At 38.9% G+C, this 24,561-nt stretch overlaps 1 protein-coding gene across 1 annotated transcript in view; it reads right to left on the reverse strand.

The window, feature by feature from the left end:
* EZH1 (enhancer of zeste homolog 1 (Drosophila)) overlaps positions 1–24,561 on the reverse strand; it is a 49,446-nt gene that overhangs the window by 10,218 nt on the left and 14,667 nt on the right. The window contains exons 2-10 of the mRNA XM_006832684.1: positions 18,197–18,324; positions 17,941–18,069; positions 16,015–16,134; positions 12,844–12,964; positions 10,752–10,928; positions 9,854–9,956; positions 9,244–9,407; positions 8,808–8,899; positions 2,669–2,849 (exon numbers count right to left, since the gene is read on the reverse strand). Of these exons, the coding sequence (XP_006832747.1) occupies positions 2,669–2,849; positions 8,808–8,899; positions 9,244–9,407; positions 9,854–9,956; positions 10,752–10,928; positions 12,844–12,964; positions 16,015–16,134; positions 17,941–18,069; positions 18,197–18,324 (1,215 nt within the window). The remainder of the gene's footprint in view (positions 1–2,668; positions 2,850–8,807; positions 8,900–9,243; positions 9,408–9,853; positions 9,957–10,751; positions 10,929–12,843; positions 12,965–16,014; positions 16,135–17,940; positions 18,070–18,196; positions 18,325–24,561) is intronic.

The following is a 24,561-nucleotide window of genomic DNA, read 5'->3' on the forward strand; positions in this document are numbered from 1 at the left end:
GCGTGGTCACCAATCACAGCGTGTATTCCCATTGAGTCTTAGTCTTGGAAGGGAGTGGGTAGATGATTATTGATTGGCAACTTTTTTCTTTCAGAGTTTTGTATATGCCATCATATTGCTTTTGTGCCTGCATGGTTTCTGCTGAGAACTTGGTTTTCCTTTGTAGGTAACATCATTTTCCCTGAGCTGCTCTCAGGATTCTTTCCTTGTCTTTGGTTTTATAGAGTTGATTATATGTCGTGATTTTCTTTGGGGATATAGCTTATTTTATATATCTATTTTCTTTTGGGGTATATATTTCTTTTGGGGTTCATTCAGCTTCCTGAATGCTTATCTTCTTATCTTTCATGTTAGGGGAGTTTTCTTCCAACAACTCTTCAACAGTTTTCTCTGTGCTTTTGTTGTCTCTTCCTGTTCTGGAATTCTGCTCACCCATAGGTTGTTCAACTTTATGGTGTCCAACATAACTCTTAGGATTTCTTCATGCTTTTTTTCTGATTGTTCTTCTATCATACTATTATTGAGAGATTTAGCTCTGAGATCACTAATTCAGGCTTCCATTATTTCGAATCTACTCCTTTACTCTTTCAATGAATTGCACATTTCTGAGATCTTAATATTATTCTTCTGGATACCTAACTGCAGGTTATTGTACTGTTTCAAAATATGCATTTGTCTGTTCCTGTAGTATTTTCCTGAATTCTTCTACAGTATTTTTTTTTTCTGTATTCTCCTTGCTTTACTTGATCTTTCTATCAATCCTTTGAAGGTATCTAAATATCATTCGTTTTAATTGTTTTTTAGTTAGTTCCATTACCTTTTCTTCCTCAGAATGTTTTCTGGCTCTGCATCCTGATCATTCTCTCTCATTTCTATATGTGAGCTAAAATAGTCTACTGTCTCCAGGGCATTCTGGAGTTGTTGTATTTGTATTTAATAGATGATTATATGTTGGTGTGTTCTCAGGCTGTCACCAACTTTCTCTTGTGGGTGTAGTTAGAGAACAGAAGTGTGCATACCATCCTTGTTCATTGTCAGTGTACACCAGGCTGAGTTTGGCTGGTGTGGGCTACTGTCTATCATTGATCAGGTGATATAGGAGCTGGTACTGGCTCTTGCCCAGTGGGTGGAGCTGCAGATGGTATGGTTGTGGCTGGGCTGTATGGGCAAGGTTGCTGTCTCCTGTTAGATGGGAAAGAGAAAAACCCTCCCACATACACATATACATATACAAGAAGACAAAAGAGAATAAACAAACAAGAAACCAACAATGAAAAGAGAAAATAATAAAGAGAAGAAAGAAAGAAAAATAGGCAGCAACCAGAAAAAAAAGAATCTAATAACTACAAAGACAAAAGAGAGACAGGAAAATGATCCTATAGAGGAGAAAAAAATAAAAGGAAAACATTAAAAATAAACAATAATGAAAAAAGAGAAAAGAGGTACAGGAAAATAGTTACAGAAGAAAAAAATAAGAAAGGAAATAAAACGAAAAAAACACTTAGAAAAACCAGGAAAGGGAAGATAAAGAGTGAGTACAGAGCACTAAAGAAAGATCAAAAGGAAAAAAAAAGAAGGTAAATGCGAAACAGAAGGAAAACAACAGTGGAGACAGAAAGGATAAAATTCAAGGAAATGGGAAGAGAAGAAAGAATAAACAACCAAAAACAATGAAACAACAAAAGGAAAAAACCAAACCCCAAAACAAAAAAGCCATGTAGCTGTTGGACCTGGAGAGGAGAAAACTCTGGTGGGCTCCTACAAGCCAAGGAGCTCACAAGGTGAGTGTGGGAGGAATGTGACAGAAGAGTTCCTGGCCAGAGATGGAGTTCCTATTGGCCTTGGGGCTATCTGCACAGGGCACTCAATCCGGAAGTAGTTCCTAGAGGCACTTGATGGAGCTGGTTTCACTATCTGTTAGGACCACAGGGCAGCTGTTGGCAGGGTGATTGGTTAAATGTTGGTCTGGTGGCTCTGTGGGTTCTGTAGGTCTAGGGCCTAGCCCACCTGAATCCAGACACCAAAGCAGCACAACTGGGCCCTGCCTCACACTGGCATGGCTCCTGACCATGTGGCTCTGAACTCTCCGGAGAGCAGGGTCTGTCTGTACTAGGGGATGGATGAGGGTGAGGGCTGGCCACACCTCCGGTCACCAGGGGAGCATGGAGAGAAAGAAGGAATTGCACCTTTCCCCGTCCCTTGTGTAAATCTGCTCTGTCAGGCTACCATCTGTTGCCAAAGCTGCTCACAATTTGGTCATGTTGTATCTGGCAGGCTGTTCACCAACCTGTCTCCCTCTCTCACCTTCCCTGCTCAGCTTCACCTCCCAGCAAGCACTCAGTCCACTTTTCTAAACTTTCCTCCAAAGTTCAGAATTCCAGAATTTTCATGTGTGTCTGTTTCATTTGGTCTCTTGTATCTTTGTTGGAGAGAGTCTGTGTAGTGCATCTGCCTAGTCCACCATCTTACTGAAAGTCCCTTTATTCGACTTTTAAAAGGTGGAATGGTTAGGAACAAAATGATTCCCTCTCTCCACTACCTGCAAGCAAACCTGTAGAAAAACAATCAGTTTTAAAAAGGTGGTCATGTTAAGTGTTAGACAGTGTGCCTGGGACTACTAGAGTCCTTACATAGAAAGGAAAGAATCTTTGTTTTCTGTTCACTGTACCTGAAGAACTGGAGGCCCAGTCATTGCCTGTGTCCCTGTCACTATCACCTTCTTTAGTCTCAGCCACAGCAGAAGCTGACGTGTTAGAGCAGGAAGCACTGACTATGTGGTGCCGTCGCCGACGACGACCAGAGCACTTGGAGCGAGGGTTGTGGAGCATGGCATACTCCTTTGCTCCTTCCTGCAATGGACACAGTACAAACAGGAAACAGGAACAAACTCTGTGTCAGTATATTGATCTATCATCACACCATCTTCCACAACGTGCATGTTATGTACGACAATGTTTTTCCGCCCAGTCTGTACATGGTAGTTGTAACCATAGAATAAAAAACCTCTGGAAAACCTTTCTAAAGAAGCTAAAACTTATAAATTTGCATCTCTTCACTAAGAGTTCTCATAATCTTTTAAAAAAAGATATAGTCTATGCATTTAAGTATATATTTTAAACTTTTATTGTGAATTGAGTGAAGGTTTATAAAGCAGATCATCAGTTTTACATTCAAATCATATACTTTGTTTTATCTCAATGACTGTAGTCTCCCCAATGTAACATCATGGCTCACACTTTTCTCCCTTTGCTTCTTGCTTCCATTCCTCCTTCTTTCCCCACTCTTCTAAATGCTGTCCTTAGGTAAGTGCTGCCCGTTGAATCTCAAATGGTTGACCAGTCTATGGTGTGTACATCACTAGTGTTGTTGTCCCCCCATATACCTACCTATTGATGGGTTGGATAGTGAGCCACAAGGGTGACCAAAGGCCAGTCTCAAGGTTCCTCCAGTTTCTTTCTGACCAGGAAATCTGGTCTTTTTTCTCATTTTGAGTCTTGCTCCATATTTCCTCCCACTCTACCCAGGACCTTCTAATGTGATCCTTTAAAGAGCAGTTGGTGGTGGTAGCTGGACACCATCTAGTTCTTCTGCTCCCAGGGTCATAGAGACCAATGTCCATCAGACTGTTTCCAAGTGTCTTAAATTTTCATCACTCGTCTTTCTTCCACACAAGGAGACACCAATCTTTGCACCTTAGATAACTGCTCATGAGCTTTTATGACCCCAGTTGCTACTCACCAAAGCAGGATGTAGAACATTGTGTTTGTAGACTATGTTATGCCAACTGACCATGGTGTCCCCCAAGACTATGGTCCTGGGCCCACAGGCCTAGCAACTCATTCCCTCAAAGTATTTGATAATGTCTAGGAAGTTTTCATAATTTTGACCCCTGGATGCTACTGTACTGGAGAAAGAGGAGGCTTTTGCTCCCATTAAGGTTTACAGCCTTGGAAACCCTAAGCAGGGTTGCTGAATCGGAACCAACTCAATAGCACCTTGCTCCACCACATCCATGAATATGTTTGCAGCAAAAGTAAATGGCCACGTGGAAATATCCTGTGTTAGGCCTTTATATAATTGTGGGTATACTCCCGTTCTACATCTTTGCATCTTCAACTTCTGAGTTACTTGTATTCACTTGTATGTTAGCTATTTGGAATTTAACAACACATTTCTTATTTATAAGGAAATGAGGTCCAGAGAGGGGAAGAGACTTGTTCAAAGGTATATATAGCTAATTGTTCCAGAGTGGGGATCTGAATCAAGGTTCCTGGTCCCTAGGCAACTGCTCTTCATACTCTACAACACTGCCTCTAGTTCAGTAATAAAATGCCTATTCTCTGAATTTGTACAATGCTGTTGTTGTTGTTAAGTGCCGTGGAGTCAGTTATGACTCAGAGATCCTGTAAGGGGTTTCTGAGACTTTTAAATCTTCTCAGGGGCAGAAAGCCTCATCTTTCTCTACAGAGTAGCTGGCAGGCTTGAACTGCAGACCTTGTGGTTCTCAGTCCACTACGTAAACAATCTGTCAGTAAATGAAACTCAGAAGAATACTGAATACTGTTTTATAGTGATGTCCCCTGTTTTTTCTTTATATAATAACTGAATCATTCAATTTAGTGTCTCTCTTCTCACCAAACTTGGTTTTTAGTGACTTCTAGCTGTATTTGAAAACTAAGCCCACTTGTAAAGGATAAAGGTTTACCACCATCAATAAAGAGTATTCAGAACACTAATGCACTGCATACTCTAAAGAAAATTTTAAAGAAGTTGTTTCAAAACTAATTGAGTCTGGGGTATGCACTTGTAGTATTACAATATAAAGTATACAACATCACTTATAAAATGTCCTTACCTGAAATGTTTGACATAAATATAACTAAGCCTCCAGAGCTCATCTCTAGCTTATGGGAAACAGGGGGCTGGGAAACAAATTAAATGATGTCATGAGCTAACAACATACAAATCCAGAAGATGAAACATCTTACAAAACAACCAGTCAAGACTTTTTGCAAAGAAAAAAAAAAGGTGGGTAAATAGGATTATCTGAGATTTATGAAAATGAGAAAGAATACTAACTAAATATGATTACTGTCTAGATGATACGGCTTTGAAAAAGCAGCTATTCTTAGGACAACTCAAAAACCTTGAATATAGAACGCATGCTGGTGGTGGTGGTGGTGTCAAGTCAGTGCTGATTCCCAGCGTCTCTATGTCCAACGACCAACAGAACAAAACCCTGCACAAACAATTGCTCCTATGTTTGAGTCCACTGTTGCAACCATCTTGTTGAGGTTCTTCCTCTTTTTTGCTGACCCTACTTTCTCCAGCAACTGGTCCCTCCTGACAACATGGCCAAAATACATGAGATGAAATCCTTCCATCCTTGCTTTTAAGGAGCATTCTAGCTATACTTCCTCCAAGACAGATTTGTTCATTCTTCTGGCAGGATAAATTGTTGTTGTTAAGTACCTTTAAGCCGATTTCGACCCATAGTGACCCTGTGCAGGGTTTCCTAGGAACAGCTGGTAAGTTTGAACCCTGACCTTGCAGTTCAAATGACTTTGCGTCTGAAGCATTAGCCCACAGCGCCACACCAGGACTCCGAATGCAGTGGGGTATACAACTAACTGATCACAGCCAGTTACAGGCAGGATAAGAGACAGTCAAAATTCTTTGCTGACACCATAATTCAAAGCCTTTTTTAGTCACTGCCAGCTTTTGTAAGTATACGAGGTCATTGAGAATGCCATAACTGCTGGTACCTGGGTATCAACTGCTCTGAAAAGGATCATTTTAAGAAGGTCCTGGATAGAGTGGGAGAAAATGTGGAACAAAAGTCAAAATCATAAAAAAGATCAGGCATATTGGTCAGAAAGAGATTGGCGGAACCTCAAGAGTATGGCCTTTGATCACCCTTTAGGTCTGGAACTGAACTCATCCCTGTGGCTCAGTCAAGCAGTCAAGCAGTAGAGAGATACATAGGTTGACACTAGTGAGGTATGCACACTGTCAAATGGTCAACCATTAGAAATCAGTAGATCAGCAATCTCCTAAAGACAAAATTCAGAAGGGTGGGGAAGGAGGAACGGAATCAAGAAACATAGGGAGAAAACAGGGTAAGTGATGTTACATTCAGAGGACTGCAATCATGGAAATGAAACAAAGTGTATGGTTTCATGAATGCACAACTGCTTTGTAAACCTTTACTCAATTCACAACAAAAAAGTTTAAAAAAAACAAAACCATGGCTTGAGTTACTTGTAACTTAGTCTTCAAAGTGACATCTTTGCTTTTTAACACTTTATAGAGGTCTTTTGCAGCAGATTTGCCAAACACAATACACCTCTTGGTTTCTTGATGATGCTTCCATGGATGTTGATTGTGGATCTAAATAAAATGAAATTTTTGACAACTTCAGTATTTTATCTGTTTATCATGCTGTTGTTTATAGAATATATGTTGTTGGTGGTGATAAGTGCCACTGAATCAGTTCTGACTCTTAGAGACATGTTATAGGGTTTCTGAGGAGCGGCTGGTGAGTTTGAACCCCGGACCTTGTGGTTAGCAATCTAGTGCTTATCCTACAGTCCCACATCAGGATTCCATAGAAAATATGGTGGTGATGGTGGTGAGTTGGTTCCAACTCATAGCAACCCTATATAGGGGTTCCAAGACTATAAATCTTCATGGGCACCGGAAGCCTCATCTGTCTGTCTCCCTCAGATCAGCTGGTAGATTCAAACTTACTGACCCTGCAGACAGCAGCCCAACTTATAATCCATTACACTATCGGGGCTCTTTCTATAATATATACTAGATGATATTATGAAATTCTTGTTGATTTTCTCAGGTTTAATAATTAGGATATGTAAGAGAGTATCTTTATTTTTAAGAAATGCATGCCAAAATACTTAGCAATCAAGCACAATGTCCACAACTTATTTTCAAATGGCTCAGCAAAAGGCTGTTGTTAAGTTCCATTGAGTCAATTCCAACTCATAGTGACCCTGAGGAGCAGCTGGTGGGTTTGAACTGCTGACCTTGTGGTTTGCAGTTCAGTGCTGATCTTACAGTGCCATACCAGGAGTCTAGCAAAAGATACACAAACACAAATATACGGATAAAGTGCTTAAGAAAAAAAATTAAATCAATAAGAAATTATCTTCCAACTCCTCTGCATGATTCAAACATTTATATTTTTGTTGAACACTTAGGCTCTTAAAAAGTTAGGAAAAAATAGTCCAGCATTATATTTCAATTATGTGCTCATGTCTAGAGAGTAATAAAAAAGAAAACCCCAAAAAAACCTGTATTTACATATTTGTTTAAAATAAAGCAACAAAATATTCTGGGCATTGGTGGTAGTATTACATATAGCAGCACAGTGTGAATACTATGAGAACAATGCTCTTTTGAGTTATATACAAGAGGTTTTAAAAAATTCATGGAAAAGGATGAGCTTTTCATTTCAGTTTTCCACAAACTTTTTGAAGCCCCTTATGAATGCTGGTATGTTGACATAACATAATGTAATTAAAAACAAAAAAAGCATGAGGGAATAAAAACAGCATCAACTATCGATTTAAACTAGAGGCGGAACTCCATCTGTGCCTTACCACTGACTTACCAGTGGTATAAGGTATATAAATTCCATAACCCATAGTTCTCTACTGTGGGACACTGTTAATAAGGATGGAAATAAGATAGCATATTTTAAGGGCCTAACACAATGCTGGAGTCCTGGTGTGACGTTATAGGATAAGCACTGGACAGTAAGGGTGATTTGAACTGCAAGGTCGGCAGTTCAAACTCATCAGCCGCTCCTTAGAAACCCTATACAGGGATGCAATGTGTCAGAATCGACTTGACGGTACTTAACAACACCACCACAATACTTGGTACATAAGAAGGAATCCATAAAGTTGGGGAAAGAGTACATCAGATAAAATCGATTCTTTTACTCATATGGTCTATTCTCCAGATACATGTCCAATAGCACTCCTGACAATCTTTCCTTCTATTGTCCCATAAAAGAGAATTACAAAGGTAATTGGCTTTATAATCTAATTTTACTTGGTTGTATATATTTTATCAAGGCATTTTAATTCTTTACCTAAGCTTAATTGAAAGCAAAACTGTATCTTTGACAAATCTAACTGATCCATTCCCTTCCAGCTTTCAGAGAACTGCCTCCTCTACCTCCCAGGTACCCAGAAGAATGTATACTGCCTCATAAGATCTGTTCATCAGGAAAGGGTGTATCTGACTGACTACCTCACAGTAAGACATCAGTGTCTTCATATGCTCTTCTCCTTTGGTTGTGTACAGACAATGGAAGACAGCAAAGAAAATGGAGTGCAGATAACATACACAATCGGCTCCAATTCTAACAATATTTCAGTCTCTAAAATCTGAAGTCCTGGTGTGGTGTTGTTGCAGGTAGGTTTGAACTACACTGTTTGTAGTTCAAATTCACCAGCTGCTCCTCAGAAACCCTATACTGGGTTGCTATGGATCAGAACCGACTCGATGGCACGTAACAACAACAACAACATAACCTGAAGAGATGATATTTAGAGCAGAAAGTCTTTAGCGCTCCTTCACTTTCATTCCATCGGTTCCACTACCCCAGTGTTTGAAGGAGCTCCTTAAGAGCAGAAGCCATGTTTTGTTTGTATTTTATGATCCTCAGAGTACTACGTACTCACTCACATAGCTTGTTTTCCCAGGGGCAGAAAGCCCAAGGACCATTTCCTGCACAATTTCAACAGAGTTAACAATACTAAAATAGCTTAAGAACGTACCAGTAAAAGGAAGCAGTCTGTCCCACATGGTTCTGGTTCAATCTTGATTTCTTTGTTCTTGCGTTTGTATACATTAGGGGTGGCATGAAAAGCTGGAAAACACAAACTGTCTTGTTTCCCATGGTCCATCCACTTCATGGAATGGGGAGGAACAAAGTTGGATTAGGGAGCTATTGCAGGAGTTAGAATCTGATAGAATTAGCTACCATCAGGACACACATCATTTAACCACTTCTAATATCAACACATTTCTTCCAAAACAAAGAGGTAGTGAGGGGCAATTACAACTGGACAAGTGAAAATAGATCTAGAATCTGTAAAGCCATCATCTGACTAGGAGCTGAGAAGTCTACATAATAAAACTAGAACCAAGAGGAGGAAATGGTGATTGGGTTGGAAAAGAGGTGAACATTTCAAACAGCAGAGCCCCACTCACGGTGAAGGAAGCAGTCGTATTTAAAGCAGCGCCGGCAAAAAAGGGTGTGGAAGGAGTGCAGAGATTGCTCCCGCTGCACAGACTTGGCATTGGGGCCATCAATGTTGGGTGTGCACTGAGGGGGAAGTGCATTGGGGTCTGACATCTCCGTTAGCTCTCGATACCTATTGAAGAAAAGAGAGATAAGAAATCCTGAGGGAATGTCTCCACTGAGAAAATCCAGACTGAGTACTGAGGGTCACCCAGGTACAGTATGACAAGATATTGTGGGTGATTCTTGTGGGCCCAGCTGATGAAGGACTTATGTAAAACTAAACAAGTGCACCCTAATAAACACGCTGGGTGCACGCCTGAGAGAAGCAAGGGAAGCTAGAGTAATTCTCCAGAAAAATTGCAGAATAAAAACTCTCTGCCCAGACTTATGGCAAGCAATGACCCATATGTAGGAAAGGTCTTTTAGGGGTAAGCAAAATACATACAAAATAATCAGAATAAGCAAATCATAATGAATTTACCATAAATGAGGTTTCTTATTAACAAAAAAATAACTTTTAATAAAAGCTTTATCCAAGTATTCTGTATATGGCCTGAGTGGGACAGTTTTGCTTACCTCTCCTTCATGTCATCTGGAACACCATTCTCAGGGAACATGGAGGCAATTGCACTAAAGATCATGTCATTTGGGAACTGTTTCTTAGAACTCTTCTTGTTGCCTGAATTGAAGACGACAGAAAGCTCCTGAGTGCTGTTATCAGAGCCAACAAGGCTGTTTTCCCTCTGTCCCTTTTGTCACAGCCTTCTGATTAGAGCTGCTAACACCAACCTAACCACGGACTGTATAGGAATATAAAAAGGCCAGTACTGCCTGCACACGTGTCACCTAGGGCTCCAAGAAAAAAGAGTCATCTACATATTAGCAATAAAATCCAGAGCCCACATTAGACTCTCGAGGTAGACAGGAGAGGTCTGATATTGATACTGGAGAACAAAACTGAGATTATAACTGTGTTATAATAAGAGAGAGAGCTATTTCCCTAGAAAAGATGAGTTAATATATAAGTTAAATGAGTTAAATCCACAGTGTTAATACATAGAAAATGCTCATGATCTAAGGTTAAATAAAAGGGAACACAAAATTGTACACTAACATCTCAATTTCACATAATATAGAAAAACATGTTGATTTATATATATACATATTTTGAGTCTAGAAGGAAGCATGTCAAAATATTAGGAGAATTAAAGGGTAACTTTATTTTTTTCTTTGTAATTTCTCATATTTTCTAAACATATTACTTCTATAATTAGAAACGAACAATTATTTTTTTAAGTTCTTCTACTTTTTTCTTCAACTAGGTTACATCTGTCTTAAGCTATCTATGATCATGTTTTCCTTTTAATTGGGTCAAGGAGAAGCACTCACATCCTTTAATAAGCAACAAACTCTTTAATAAGCTTTTCCTTCTTCCATAACTTTCCAAGTGACATAAGGAAGTAATGCTGTTTACCTTCAATAGTATGCCGTTTTCTCTTTCTTGTCACTGGCAGGTCTTCTTTGCTGTCATCCTGCTTTCCATCTGAGGTGTCATTGTGTCCTTCTTCTTCCTCATCTGAGTATTGATTCAAGGCATCCACCAGCTCCAGGAAAACAGCATCGCTAATCAGGACAGATCCAGGGATCATTTCTGAAACAGAAGGATTAGATGGGTGAGCGCAGTGGTCCTTCCATACTCCACCGGTCCTCCTAGGAAGGCTTTCTTATATTCATCTCCAATGTCTAGATCGGTAACATGTAATTTTTTACATAGACAATCAAAAATTACAATAATTTGATTGGCGCTTACAAACTGCAACAGTTCAGTTGACTATTGTTGTTGTTGTTGTTAAGTGCCATCGAGTTGGTTCCAACTCATAGCAACCCTGTATAGGGTTTCCAAGTAACGGCTGGTGAGCTTGAACCGCTGACCTTGAGTGCATAACCCACAGCACCACACCAGGACTCAGTCGACTACAGTGGCTCTAATAAAATCTAGTTATAGATTATATTCTTACTAAGGTAACTCACTTCCACAGACAAAGTCTGTATTTATGGTCAGTAACCTTACAAAAGTGTGCAAATAATTGTGAGTAGGACTGAGATAGGATGATAAAATGCAAATTTACTCAGACTTGCTGCTGATGGGTCAGTAGTGACTTCTCTGAGTCAAAAGATAGCACTTTTCCCAAAAACCATTGAATATAGGGTACACAGAGTCCTGATACAGCACTGTGGGATAATGCACTGGAGCACAAGGTTGGTTTGAAACCAAGGTTGGCGGTTCAAATTCACCAGCTCCTTGGAAACCCTAGATAGGATCACTAGGAGTTGGAACCAACTTGACGGCACTTAACAACAATAGGGTTATATGGTGTCCTGGTGTGGCACTGTAGGATAAACATTTGACTCCAATGTTGGTTTGAACTACATGGTTGGTGATTCAAATCCACCGGCCGCTCCTCAGAAACCCTATACAGGGTTGCTATGAGTCAGAACCAACTAGACAGCACTTAACAACAATAGGGTTACATGCAGTCCTGGTGTGGCGCTGTAGGATAAGCATTCGACTGCAATGTCAGCTTGAACCATAAGGTCAGCGGTTCAAATCCACCAGCCGCTCCTTGGTATACAGGGCTAACTATAAGTCGGAACTAACTCGACTGCACTTAACATAGGGTTACATGTATTGCCATTTAGGAGAGTCTTTGAACACCAGGGGGAGCTATGGATCAACATCTCAACAGCACCCCAAGAGCGAACTTTCACAATTGTCAGAACAGAAGAGGTTGTTGGTTTGCAAATCCTAAGCATCTCTTCTCACCTGCCTTTTTCTGGCACACGGAAAGCCTTTTCTAGAACTACAACTAAATCCAACTGATGAGCTTCTATTCAGATCCTGAACTCACCTTCTGGGAGATCCAGAGGATGCCGGATCACAAAAGTATGAAAGAGGTTATGTTCATTGCCATTCTCAGAAAAAGAGGAGTAAGAAAAAAATAGCCTTGAATGTCTTATGGAAAATTCCTAAGATCAAATTTTACTCATTGATTACCGTATCATCCTTTGGTCTCAACTCCTTTTAAAATTCAACTGGAATGTTTTTAATATAATAATTTACCTATCAGTTACAAGATGACATTAAAATATTAGTATGTGCATCCCAAGGAGCAGCAGATAAAAGCAAAATGAGACACTACATTCACTTCTCACTCATCGGCTATCTTATTATTCAATATTTCACATATGACCATAGTAAAATTTACTATTTTGTACATTGATAACATACAGCTGCTAGTAAACACTGAAGTGCAAGGCAAGAAAAGCACTGACTGTGATGATTAAGGTTGTGTGTCAATGTGGCAGGGCCATGATTCTAAGTGGTTTGTCAGTTATGAAATGATGTAGGCATTTTCCATTTTTTCTGATCTGATGTGGTCATCTTCTATTTTTATGTAACACTGAATTTTGCATAATGACCTGATCTCTGGAACCTAATGATGTGGTTAAGTGAGGAGTGGGTATGCTCTAACAAAGTTGTCTATTAAAGGACACAGTACCAATACCTTCTTCACCGTGGACTTTTCCATCATAATTATTGATCAACTCTTCAATAAAAGTTTCATCTTCTTCTTTCACCTCATCTCCCATGTAGGGAATATTGCACAAAACTGTCTCATCTTCTACCTGAAATCAAATCAGATGTGGTTCATTCACTTCATGAAGTCACTATGCATATACTCTTCCCCACTTAGATTCTTTGCCCTTTTTGCTTCTTGATTCTCCTAAAAATGCTATTAGTTACAGAGTTTTCTACATTATAAAGACTGGTCATTTTGTTTTGCCTACAAAATCTCCAATGGAAGGGAAAATACTCCTCTTAGGGGATGGAAGAAAAGTTTAATTATTTGATGAAACTAGAACCAAAAGTTTAACTTGATACTAACAATAGCATTTCCACCAACACCTAGAATCTGATAATACCCTAATTTTCCATAGTGCATCCATCTATTATGTCACCTTATACTCTATTAAAGGAGCTCTGGTAGCGTAGTGGTTACGAATCGGGCTGTGAACCGCAAGGTCAGCAGTTTGAAACTACCAGTGGTTCCGCGGGAGAAAGATGAGGGTTCTGCTCCCGTAAAGATTTACAGCCTCGGAAACCCTGTGCAGGGTCGATATGAGTCGGAACCGACTCCACGGTACATAACAACAACAACATACTCTATTAAACATCATCATGAACAAGGTATGAACATCACCTAAGTAACCGTCTAAAAAGTCTTCAATTCTTTTCATAAGTAGACAAACAAATAAAAAGGAAGAATATGATTTTCAATAGCTAGAATATTTAGAACAGAAACTAGGCAACTATAAAATTTTGGATATTGGAAAAACAGACTAAGATTAACTTCCTGTCCAATAATAAAAAATTATGATCATAACTCATGCCAATCACTTTCAATAGGAACCTAAAGTCAACTGCAGTATAAGCTAGAGATAGTATCCAGAAATTAATAATAAAGGATTTCTCCCTTTTTGTTTTATCAGGGAACACAATCATTCTCAAATCCCCAAGTATCAAGTAGAGTTACTACTCTGAAATTTTATTCTAAGAAATAATTCCCTGTGGTAATCTTATATCCTATTTTAATAAGCAGGTAATAAGCAATGGTAGTATTTAGACAGCATGGATTATCAGAAGGACAAACAATCTTAGTAGGAATTAGTATAAAGGTCCAGATAAAAGGATTGTGATCCATGTTAACTTCCGTTATCTCAGTTGCTTTTCTAGCATTTTGCCTTTAGAGACTCAGAAAAGACTGCTTCAGCAGCTGGGAGATACCAACCTGCTTATGCCTCGAATGTCTGACTTAGACTGCATTTAACTTTAAGTTGTTGTTAGGTGCCATCAAGTTGGTTCCAACTCATAGCAACCCTAAGCATAACGGAAACACAGCCTGATCCTACACCAGCCTAACAATTAGCGTTACGCTTGAGTTCACTGCTGCTGGCACTGTGCCAGTTCATCTCATTGGGGGCTTTCCTCTTTTTCACTGACCCTGCACTTTACCAAGCATTGTGTCCTTCTCCAGGGACTGGTCCCTCCTTATAACATGTCTGAAATGTAGAGATGAAGTCTGGCCATCCTGGCTTCTAAAGGAGCATGGCCTGGCTGTACTTCTTCCCACACAGATTTATTTGTTGTTCTGGCAGTCCAGGGTACTTATAATGTTCTTCTCCAACACCACAATTCAAATGCATCAATTCTTCTATGGTCTTCTTATTCACTGTCCAACTTTCACATGATTATGAAGCTATTTGAAATACCATGGCTTGAGTCAGGTGCATTTTAGTCCTTAAACCAATATCTTTGCTTTTGAATATTTTAAAGAGATCTGTGGAGCAGATTTGCCTAAATCGATATGTTGTTTGATTTCTTGACTGCTGCTTCCATGAGTGTTGATAGTGGATCCAATCAAAATAAAATCTTTGACAGCTTCAATCTTTTCTCCATTTATCACGATGTTATTTATTGGTCCGGTGGTGAGGATTTTTGCTTTCGGTACTTTGAAGTACAACCCATACTGAAGGCTGTGGTCTTTAATCTTCATTACTAGGTATTTTAAGTCCTCTTCAATTTCAGCAAGCAAGGTTGTATCATCTGCATATCGGAGGTTATTACTGAGTCTTCCTTGAATCTTAATGCCATGTTCTTCACATTATCCAGCTTCTCAGATTATTTGCTTATCACACAGACTGAATAAATGTGGTGAAGGAATACACCCTGACACACACCTTTCCTGATTTTAAATCATTCAGTATCCCCTTGTTCTGTCTGAACAACTGCCTCTTGGTCTATGTACAGGTTCCTCAAGAGCACAGGTAAGTGTTCTGGAATACCCATTCTTCCCAATGTTATCCATAGCTTGTCAAGATCCACACAGTCAAAAGACTTTGCATAATTGATAAAGCACAGGTAAACATCTTTCTGGTACTCTCTGCTTTTAGCCAAGATCCATCGATCTGACGTCAGCAATGATATCCCTCATTCCACCTCCTTGTCTGAATCTGGCTTGAACCTCTGGCAATTCCCTGTCAATATTTTGCAATTTTATTGCAACCATTTTTAATTTATCTTCAGCAATTTAAGAAAGGTCATTAGAGAAAATTAGAGTTTTGCCCAATCTCAAGTCATTCAAAAAAGGACCAGTCTCGACATTCTGTATCAAGGAGGGGAGTGATTAACTTTGCAGTCTAGGAGCAGAGGTCCCTGAGACCATCAAGGGAGAAGAGCAGAGAGTGGGACCCTACCCAGAGAAGCAGTGACGTCAGAGATGGAGGCAGAGACGATGACATGGAGAGATGGAGCAGCTGGGGACTTTAGACCCAGAGAGGAAGAGGGGCAGGCTTATAGGGTAATTAATACCCCATTTGGTTGCCTGATGATGCATGAAGGGATTGTAACTATGGCAATGAAACGATATAAGATAGGATAAATGTTAAACTAATGCTCTCCCATGTAAACTATCACATAATTCACAAAATATACATAAAAAAAAAAACAAGTCAACTCAGAAGGACACTTCACAGAACACCAAATCTAACATATTAGAATGTGCAATATACATTTTTAAGAGTAAATAAATTACAACAATGTTCTGGCCTGTGTGCCCAAGCTTAGTTATGTATTCTGACATAAGAGAATCATATAGAATAAGAGAATCAATACTTACCATAAAGTTCTGCTGTAGAGGGGACCACGAATACATGATGGGAACCAATGCAACTGTGTTCAGCGACCTCATTAACATATGTTGACTTGCAAATCCTGGGAAAATGCTCTCTATGGTACACTGAAATGCAAGCAATGACACAGCAAGGAATAGCAAGCGGGCAACCCAAGAGAGAATTGTAGTTTCTTTCCAAAAGGATCCCAACAGACTTCTAATTCTTACAAATTAACAAATTTGGGGTTTTGTAACAATTAGCTCCAAAAAGGAAGTATGAGTCTATAAACCTGTGGAAAGCAGGAACTGTCTCTTATTCACCTTTGTATCCGCCATAGAAGAGGCCTGGTGGCACCATGATTTAGAGCTCAGGCGCTAACAGGAAGGTCAGTGGTTCAAATCCACCAGCCACTCCACGGGAGAAAGACATGGCAGTCTGTTGACATAAAGAATATGTCCAACTGACTCTCCAGTTCCCTCTCCTATCATACCTAAACACTGGCCTGAGCAATCATAAAAGGAGGAAAAGCAACATTGCAACTGACTTCAGTGCTTTTGTGGCATATGGCCTAGTCTCAAACAAACTTGAAGTCACAGAATTTGTTTCCTCATTACTGGGGATAATCATAGGCTAAAGGAATGAGTAAGGGAGTAAAGCTCTGAACAGCTGGTGTAAACTGTATTTGGGGAGGGATCTAGCGTACAAGGGGGCTTCAAAAACTTCATGAAGAAATGGAATGAAAAGGTAATAAAATTTCTCCCATGACTTTTTGAATCCCCCTTGTGCACTTTTTTTGTGTCTTAATGAAAGTATTTTCTTAAAAAAAAAAAAAAAGTAGTGTAAAGATGAAGATGTACACCTGAAAATACCTGTTCCATAAAATAAAATGAGCTGTTATGTATGGATATTCCACCCTAACAGAACCACAAACCTTGTTTCCCATAACTTTCCAACCATAAGCATCTGTTGTAATGGAGATTTGACAGAAATTCTCGTGTTTTTTTTGAGGAACTATGCCCTAACCTAGAAGTCTATGTAACAGATTCATGAAGATATCCACCCTGTCTACATCTGAACATGGGGAACAAAACCCTAGATATAACAAAAATCTTTGAAGTTTCAACAGAAAAAAAATTTTAAAGATTATAGCCTTAGAAACCTTATGGAACAGTTCTACTCTGTCCGCTGGGGTTGCTATAAGTCAGCATCAACTTGGCGGCAACCAGTTTGGATATAGGTTGGGTATCCTAACAGAGCCCAACACAGTCTGTCACTGTGACTGAACTGATGTTAATACAATTTAAAACTGGTGGTCTCCTTGGGTATACACAACAGCAAAGGGCCTCAGAAAGTTCTAGGAGATAAGAATGAGATGAGGAAATTTCCTTGAGGCTATAAGCTTTAGCACAGTGAACATCAACTCAACCACACAGGTGATGGGCATAGTACAGAGAAAAACAAAATTGTACAGGCATTATAGTTACAGAAGACAATTACCCTCAAAAACGTTACCTGCTTTTGATATTATCTCTTTAAGAAACTAGAGTGTTCTTTTTACATTTACCATAAGGGCTGTCCTTTTGATCAAGATACTCTTGCCCAGTATCCAAGGCATTCCTTTCTTAATATCAAAGACTGGGAAGCCAAAAAAGGCACAAAAAAAGGTGGTTTTGGCTCTTGGACACAGACCCCAAGAGTAGGTAGCAAATGTCTAGCTTTTTATGACAAACTTCATGATTATGCTAATAGATAAGAATAGAAAGTGAAAAAGTTATTTTTTAAATTACAAATACTATTAAAAATTAATTATAATGGCTATATCCATTAGCCATACTTTTTATGTTCTAATGAATTACAAAAACAGAAAAGGAAAAAAAAAAAAAAAAGAGAGAGAGAGAGAGCAAGGCTGAGCTGAGACCCCCAAGAAGTACCTTTTTGAGGAAAGGATGCCCACTCACAGGCTTCATCAACTGAACAGGTTGGACACGAAGTTTCTTCCATTCTTCATTGAGGATCTGGGTTTTTTCTTGAACTTTTGCAAAATTTGCTACATACAAAGCCTGGCAAGGCCAAGAAAAGACTCGTAAGATGTTAAAACAAGAGTTTAAAAAAAAAAAGTCAACCACTGCCCACTGGATTAACATAGTGTATATTAAAATGTACATCTTCTTTAGGAATTATTTTTACCTTTGCCCCCATATTGGCCTGGAGCCGTTTCAGTTGTCGCAGTCGCATATATTCCGATTTAACTTTTCTTTTCCAATAAGTGATACATTTGGAAGTTGGGGGATTTGGTATATCCATTTTGCTGAACTCTAAGAGAGAGAGATGAGAAATAGCATTTTATTGCCTGAAAATGAAGCACTCCTGAAACTCAAATAAGCTATCATTCCTATTCATATTATTCATGGGAATATAAATTTAAAGAACCCAAATCTGTGATCTATGAGTTTACTAAAAGTAGTCATTAAAAAAAAAAGATTTCACATCAGCAATTACTAGTCTGATTACCAGGGAGTTCAGCTTCTGCATTTCTGTGCCACTTCACTGTTCCCACAACACTCCTGTAGCTCCCTCACAAGAATTACTTTGAAGTGTGGGAGCCTACTCATGACCTTGAGTAAGAGAAATTCTCAACAACAATGAAGTTAACATCAAAGCACTTTATCTAAAGACACACCCAAACTACAAAACTGTACCTGCCAGTGTAGATTGCCTCTATCTACTAATGCCTAACCATAAAGGTAGGAGACAACAGCAACATAACCTAATCTGCAAACCAACGGCATGACTACAGAGACATCAAGCTACATGCACATCACCATTTCTTTGGTATCTGAATTAGGGTTCAAAGTTTTAAAGAAGTGTTTATTATAATACTCTCTAAATACCTCACAGAATGCAAGAGTCAAGTTTCACGGTGTATCTTCTTGTCTTCAGAGGAATGGTGAAACACAAAGGCAAAACAACTTTTCAACTTTTCAAAAGAGAACAGAGAGAGAGATTTTATTAAGTCAGTGGAGCATAGTCAGCCCCTGATATCCTCAGTCGGATCCTTCCCCAGAACTAGAAAGACTTCATCGGTCTCTCCTACCACTCCTTTCCCATGTAAGTCAGGCCCCAGTAATCCTAGGTGCATTTAGGAACCGTATTTTATTAAATTCTATCAGGCTAGTCATGTGTCTAAATACACTCTCACAATTACTAAGTGGACAATGTTTTCCTGTTCTAATTTCTAGGCTCAGTCAGCAGGTCCATCAATTATTTTAGAGAAAGAAAGCGCATGTCTAAATTCAATAAATCTACACAATGTTTTTACTCTACCAAGTACTTAGGTTTTTTAGAGAACTAGTTCTATTTGTTTCACCTAACATTTACATTTCTGAAAACATTATAAAAGCTTTGAAGAGTCAAAAAGTGAAAATGAAACTAAAGTTTTAGGTGTTTAAAATTTTTCTACAAAGCATTTTTTTCTTTTGGAGTTTAATATTACAATTTTTTTTTTAATATTACAAATTTTTCTGAAGAAATATTTAGTGAGTTACTTGTTTTCTTGCAAAGAAATGACAGTACAGATAAGAAAACAGCAAAATTTAACCCATCATCACACATATGCTACAATCAGATCACAGTAATACCCATCATCTGGACTTTTAAAATACTCTCTGCATATTGCATCTAAAGAATTGAATGGATCAATGTAATGTGTATGATTTAGAAGGTAAAAGGACGGAAGGATTGGCAAAGAAGCAGACAGACTCACTGTGTTTATTATGAAACCAATCAAGTTATTTCAGGCCTTAGAAACATCTCTGTGAGTTAAGTATTATCTGCCTAGGGAAAGTACAGAAACAACAAGGTCTGAAAATCTGAATCTCAGCGTGCTAAAGCAGATTTGAAAAAAACTAAGACAATCCTAATTTCTTTCCTCAGAATTACACAATCTCTCTTCTTCCTGCATCTTTTAAATATGTCTCAAAGAAAGCCAAAAAGAGAGGTTAATTTTTCAGTGATAAAAACTATTTAAGATCATACATCAATCACACTTACATGTAGCATTTTATATGGTTGCTCAGATAATTTCAGCCCTGAACAAGCTTAATAACAGTCTCCTCCAGAAAATGCAGCTCTGGTAGCGTAGTGGTTACGAATCGGGCTGCTAACCTCAAGGTTGGCAGTTTGAAACTACCAGCGAGTCTGTGGAAGAAAGATGAGGGATTCTGCTCTCGTAAAGATTTATAGCCTTGGAAACCCTGTGCAGGGTTACTATGAGTCGGAACTGACTCCATGGTACTTAACAACAACCAGAAAATGCAAAATAGTTTGAATGAAAGACAAAACTGCCTCCCTCAGGAATCATAGGTCACCAATGTTGTTGTCAACTGCTGTCAAGTGAGCTGGTTCTGTATAGGGTTTCTGAGACTTTACAATTTTGAGTGAGCAGAGTGTCTCATCTTTCTCTCTAAGAGCAGCTGGTGGGCTCAAACCCAGTCCAGTGCTTATCCTATGGAGCCACTGCGCTCCTCTTTACCGAGACCCAAATGTTATAGAATCAGCAGCTTACAGTTCAATGAGACATATCTCCTTCAAAAATGGTTATGAACCATAACTTCCTCTTCCATTCTTTTTGGAACTATTTTCCCTTTTTGAAAAAACCAGTAGGTTCAGGGTAGGTTGCCTCACCCATTTTAAACTGTATGAAACAATTACTGGAACAAAGAATGGAAAAAGAACAGCCTCAATCCACAGCAGTTTGTGTTCCTTAGAAGAAATGGCCACAAAGAAATAATCTTTTAATTAAAGAAATGAGATATCTACGATCTCCTACAGTCCATCAAAGGAGAAGATGACACTAAACATACAACAAGAATCTCACAATGAATAGCATCATTTCTAATTCTAATCAAGTGTTTTATTTGGCCAGAGGAGTACACACATATACACAAAAATGCTACTGAGCTTGAACCAATAACAATGTAAACTAAGCCACACTTCCTTTACAATGAAAGTGAAACTTGAATCTCATGAGTCCATGAGCCAATATTTACTTCACTTGGCTTTTTAATGGGTCTCCAGTATCTCTAAAAGTTTATTTGGCAATTGGTCAGTTCCCACAGGATATAAGGAAGACAAGACGTATTGCTTGGAATAGATATGATTAAACAAATGAAAAACAACCATAGATGGGTTTTCACAGTAGCTGAACTCTAACAAACAACAATCATTTCAAAGTTAAAAAAAAAAAAATTAAACTACATTCACTGTAATGGATTTAGAGAAGTGAGTTCATCATTTTGGGCATAGAGAGTAGAACACAGAAAATACTTACAATTTCTACTAGCACTATTCTTTGGTTACTTCTTTTTACCATCAAGTCGGTTCTGACTCATGGCGACCCTCGCTCTCTAAGGTTTTCCGAGGAGTGACTGGTAGGTTTGAACTGCCAATCTTGCAGTCAGCAGTCCAGTGCTTATCCTACAGCACCACACCAGGACTTACACATACAAAACAGTAAAGTACTAGGTGAATTCCTTAAGAACCTTTTCTTAGACTCACTTAAAAATTGAAAATAAACTCCAAAACATAGACTACTTTGGTCAAAAAATGTAAAAGTGAGGCTTTAAATAAATAACTATTACATGCAATATTAAGACCAACCCAATTAAAAGTGGAAGAAAAATATAAACAAACATATCACCAAAAAAGATAGAAAAAATGATAAATTGAAAATAAACTCCAAAACATAGGCTACTTTGGTCAAAAAATGTAAAAATCAGTCTTTATATAAATAACTATTGCATGCAACATTAAGACCCACCCAATTAAAAGTGGAAGAAAAATATGAACAAACACATCACCAAAAAAGACAGAAAAAAAACATTAAGGGAGAAGAGCGGAGTGTGAGATCCTACCCAGAGAAGGAGACGCCAGACTATGATATGGAGAGATGGAGTGGCTGGGGACTCTAGACCCAGAGAGGGAGAGGGGCTGTGTGCTGAGGGAGGGGAAGAAAGGGAGGGACAGGCTTGCAGGGTATACCCTTTGGTTGGTTGATGATGCATGGAGGGGAATGTAACCATGGCAATGAAACAATATATGATAGGATGAATGTAAAGCTAATGTTCTCCCATGTAAACTATATCATTCACAATAAAACATTAAAAATGGCAAATCAGCCATCTTTAGTCATCAAACACCCTCAGTAGCATGGGAAAAAAAAAAAAAAATACACACCTTCTGAATCATGGGCAACCCATGTGCTTCAGAGTAGAACTGCTCCATAGGGTTTTCATGACTGTGACCTTTTGAAAGTAGATCACCAAGCCTTGATTCCACGGTACCTCTGGGTAGATCTGAACTACCAATGCTTTGGTTAATAACCACGCACTTAATGAAAACTGAAACCTCAATGACATACTATTTGTTGTTATTAGGTGCCATGGAGTCAGCGCCAATTCATATGCACAACAGAATGCAACCCTGCCCGGTCCTGCACCAGCCTTACAATTGTTACACCTGAATCCACTGCAACTGCTACTGTGCCAATCCATCTCTCTGGGGGTCTTCCTCTTTTTCAATGACCCTCCACTTTACCAAGCAGAATATACTTCTCCAGGGACTGGTCTCTCCTGATAGTATATCTGAAGTATGAGACAAAGTCTCATCCTGGCTTCAAAGGCGCATTCTGGCTGTATAGGTATAAATCCAGCACAGATTTGTTTGCTCTTCTGCCAGTCCATGCTATTTTCAATATTCTTCTCCAACACCATAACTCAAATGCATCAATCCTTTTGTTTTTAACTTTTTATTGTGAATTGAATGAAAGTTTGCAAACAAGATCATCTGCTTTACATTCAACAAATCGTACACTTTGTTTCACTAAATGATTACAATTCCCTCCATGTAACAACAGTTATACTGCTTCTCTCTGTGGTTCCTATTTCCATTCCACCCACCTTCCCATCCCTTCTCAACTTTGTCTTCAGGAAAATGGTGCCTTTTTGATTTTGAATGACTGACAATTCCATGGTGAGCATACCTTACTAGCGTTGTTGTCCCCACCTGGTGTGGCACCAAGGGATAAGCACTCGACCTCAAGGTTGGTTTGAACTGCAAGGACGGTGGTTCAAACTCACCAGCAGCTCCATGGAAACCCAATACAGGATCATTATGAATCGAAACTGACTCTAGAGCACTTATAATAACAACATATAACTATCTACAGCTGGGCTGAAAACTGGGCCATGAAGGTACATTCCTTTCCAGACCTGAAGGGTGATAGAGGGGCATAGTCTCAGTTTCTGCCAGTCTCTTTCTGACCAGTGAACTCAAGTCTTTTTTCATTTCAATTAAATGATTGAGTTTTGTTCCACATTTTCTCCCACTCTATCAGGACCCTCTAATATGATTCCTTTCAGAGCAGTTGGTAATAATAGTCAGCTATCATCTAGTTCTTATATGCTCCATTAGTCCACTGGACTAACTGATTCCAAGCCTTTTCAATTCTTATCACTTTTCTGTCTTCCATACATGGAGAGACCAACAGCTGCACTTTGGATGACCTCTTAGGCACTTTCAAGATCCCACAGGCTACTCACCCAAGTCTTTGTGGACTATGTTATGCCCATAGACCATGGTATCCCCTGAGACTATGGTCCTGAGCCCCTAGGATGCATCAATTCTTCTTCTATAGTCTTCCTTATTCATTGCCAACCGGCCCATGCATATGAGGCTACTGAAAATACCAAGGCTTGGGCCAGGTGAACCTTAGTCCTCAAACTGCTATCTTTGCTCTTCAACACTTTAAAGAGGACTTGTGAAGCAGATTTGCCTAGTGCAATACGTAGTTTGATTTCTTTTCTTCTTTTGGCCTATATTATTTTTTTGTGTGTGATTATGTCCTTTCCTGGTTTTGGCATGAGGCTTATGCTCACTTCATATGGTGTGTTAGGAAGTTTTCCATCCTTTTATAGATTCTGGAATTGTTTGAGTAAACCTGGTATCATCTCTTCTCTGAATGTTTGGTAAAATTCACCAGAAAAGTCATCTGGGCCTGGAGTTTTTTTTGGTTGGGAGATTTTTGATGACCTGATCAGTTTTTTCTTTTGTTACAGGTTTGTTCAAGTTTTCTACTTCACTCTGTGTTAGTTTAGGTAGGTGTTTTTCTAAAAATGTATCCATTTCCTCTAGATTTTCAAGTTTGTAGTACAACTCTTCATAGTTTCCTGTATCTTCTCAATTTCTGTTGGTTTCTTTGGGATGTCACCCATATGATTTCTTATGCTTGTTATTTGCATCTTCTCACTCTTTTCCTTTGTTAGATTCTCCAGTAATTTGTCTATTTTGTTAATACGTTCAAAGCACCAGCTTCTAGCCTTGTTGATTCTTGCTACTGTTTTTGTTTTCTAATTCATTAATTTCTGTTTTATTCTTTATAATTTCATTTCTTCTGGTGACTGTAGGGTTATTTTCCTGGGGTTTTTCTAATTGTTTTGGATGTTATGTTAGTGTTGATTTTGGTTCTTTCTTCTTATTGGATGTCTGCATTTATT

Source organism: Chrysochloris asiatica, unplaced genomic scaffold (assembly GCF_000296735.1).
Source record: "Chrysochloris asiatica unplaced genomic scaffold, ChrAsi1.0 scaffold00007, whole genome shotgun sequence".
NCBI classification, from domain to species: domain Eukaryota; kingdom Metazoa; phylum Chordata; class Mammalia; order Afrosoricida; family Chrysochloridae; genus Chrysochloris; species Chrysochloris asiatica.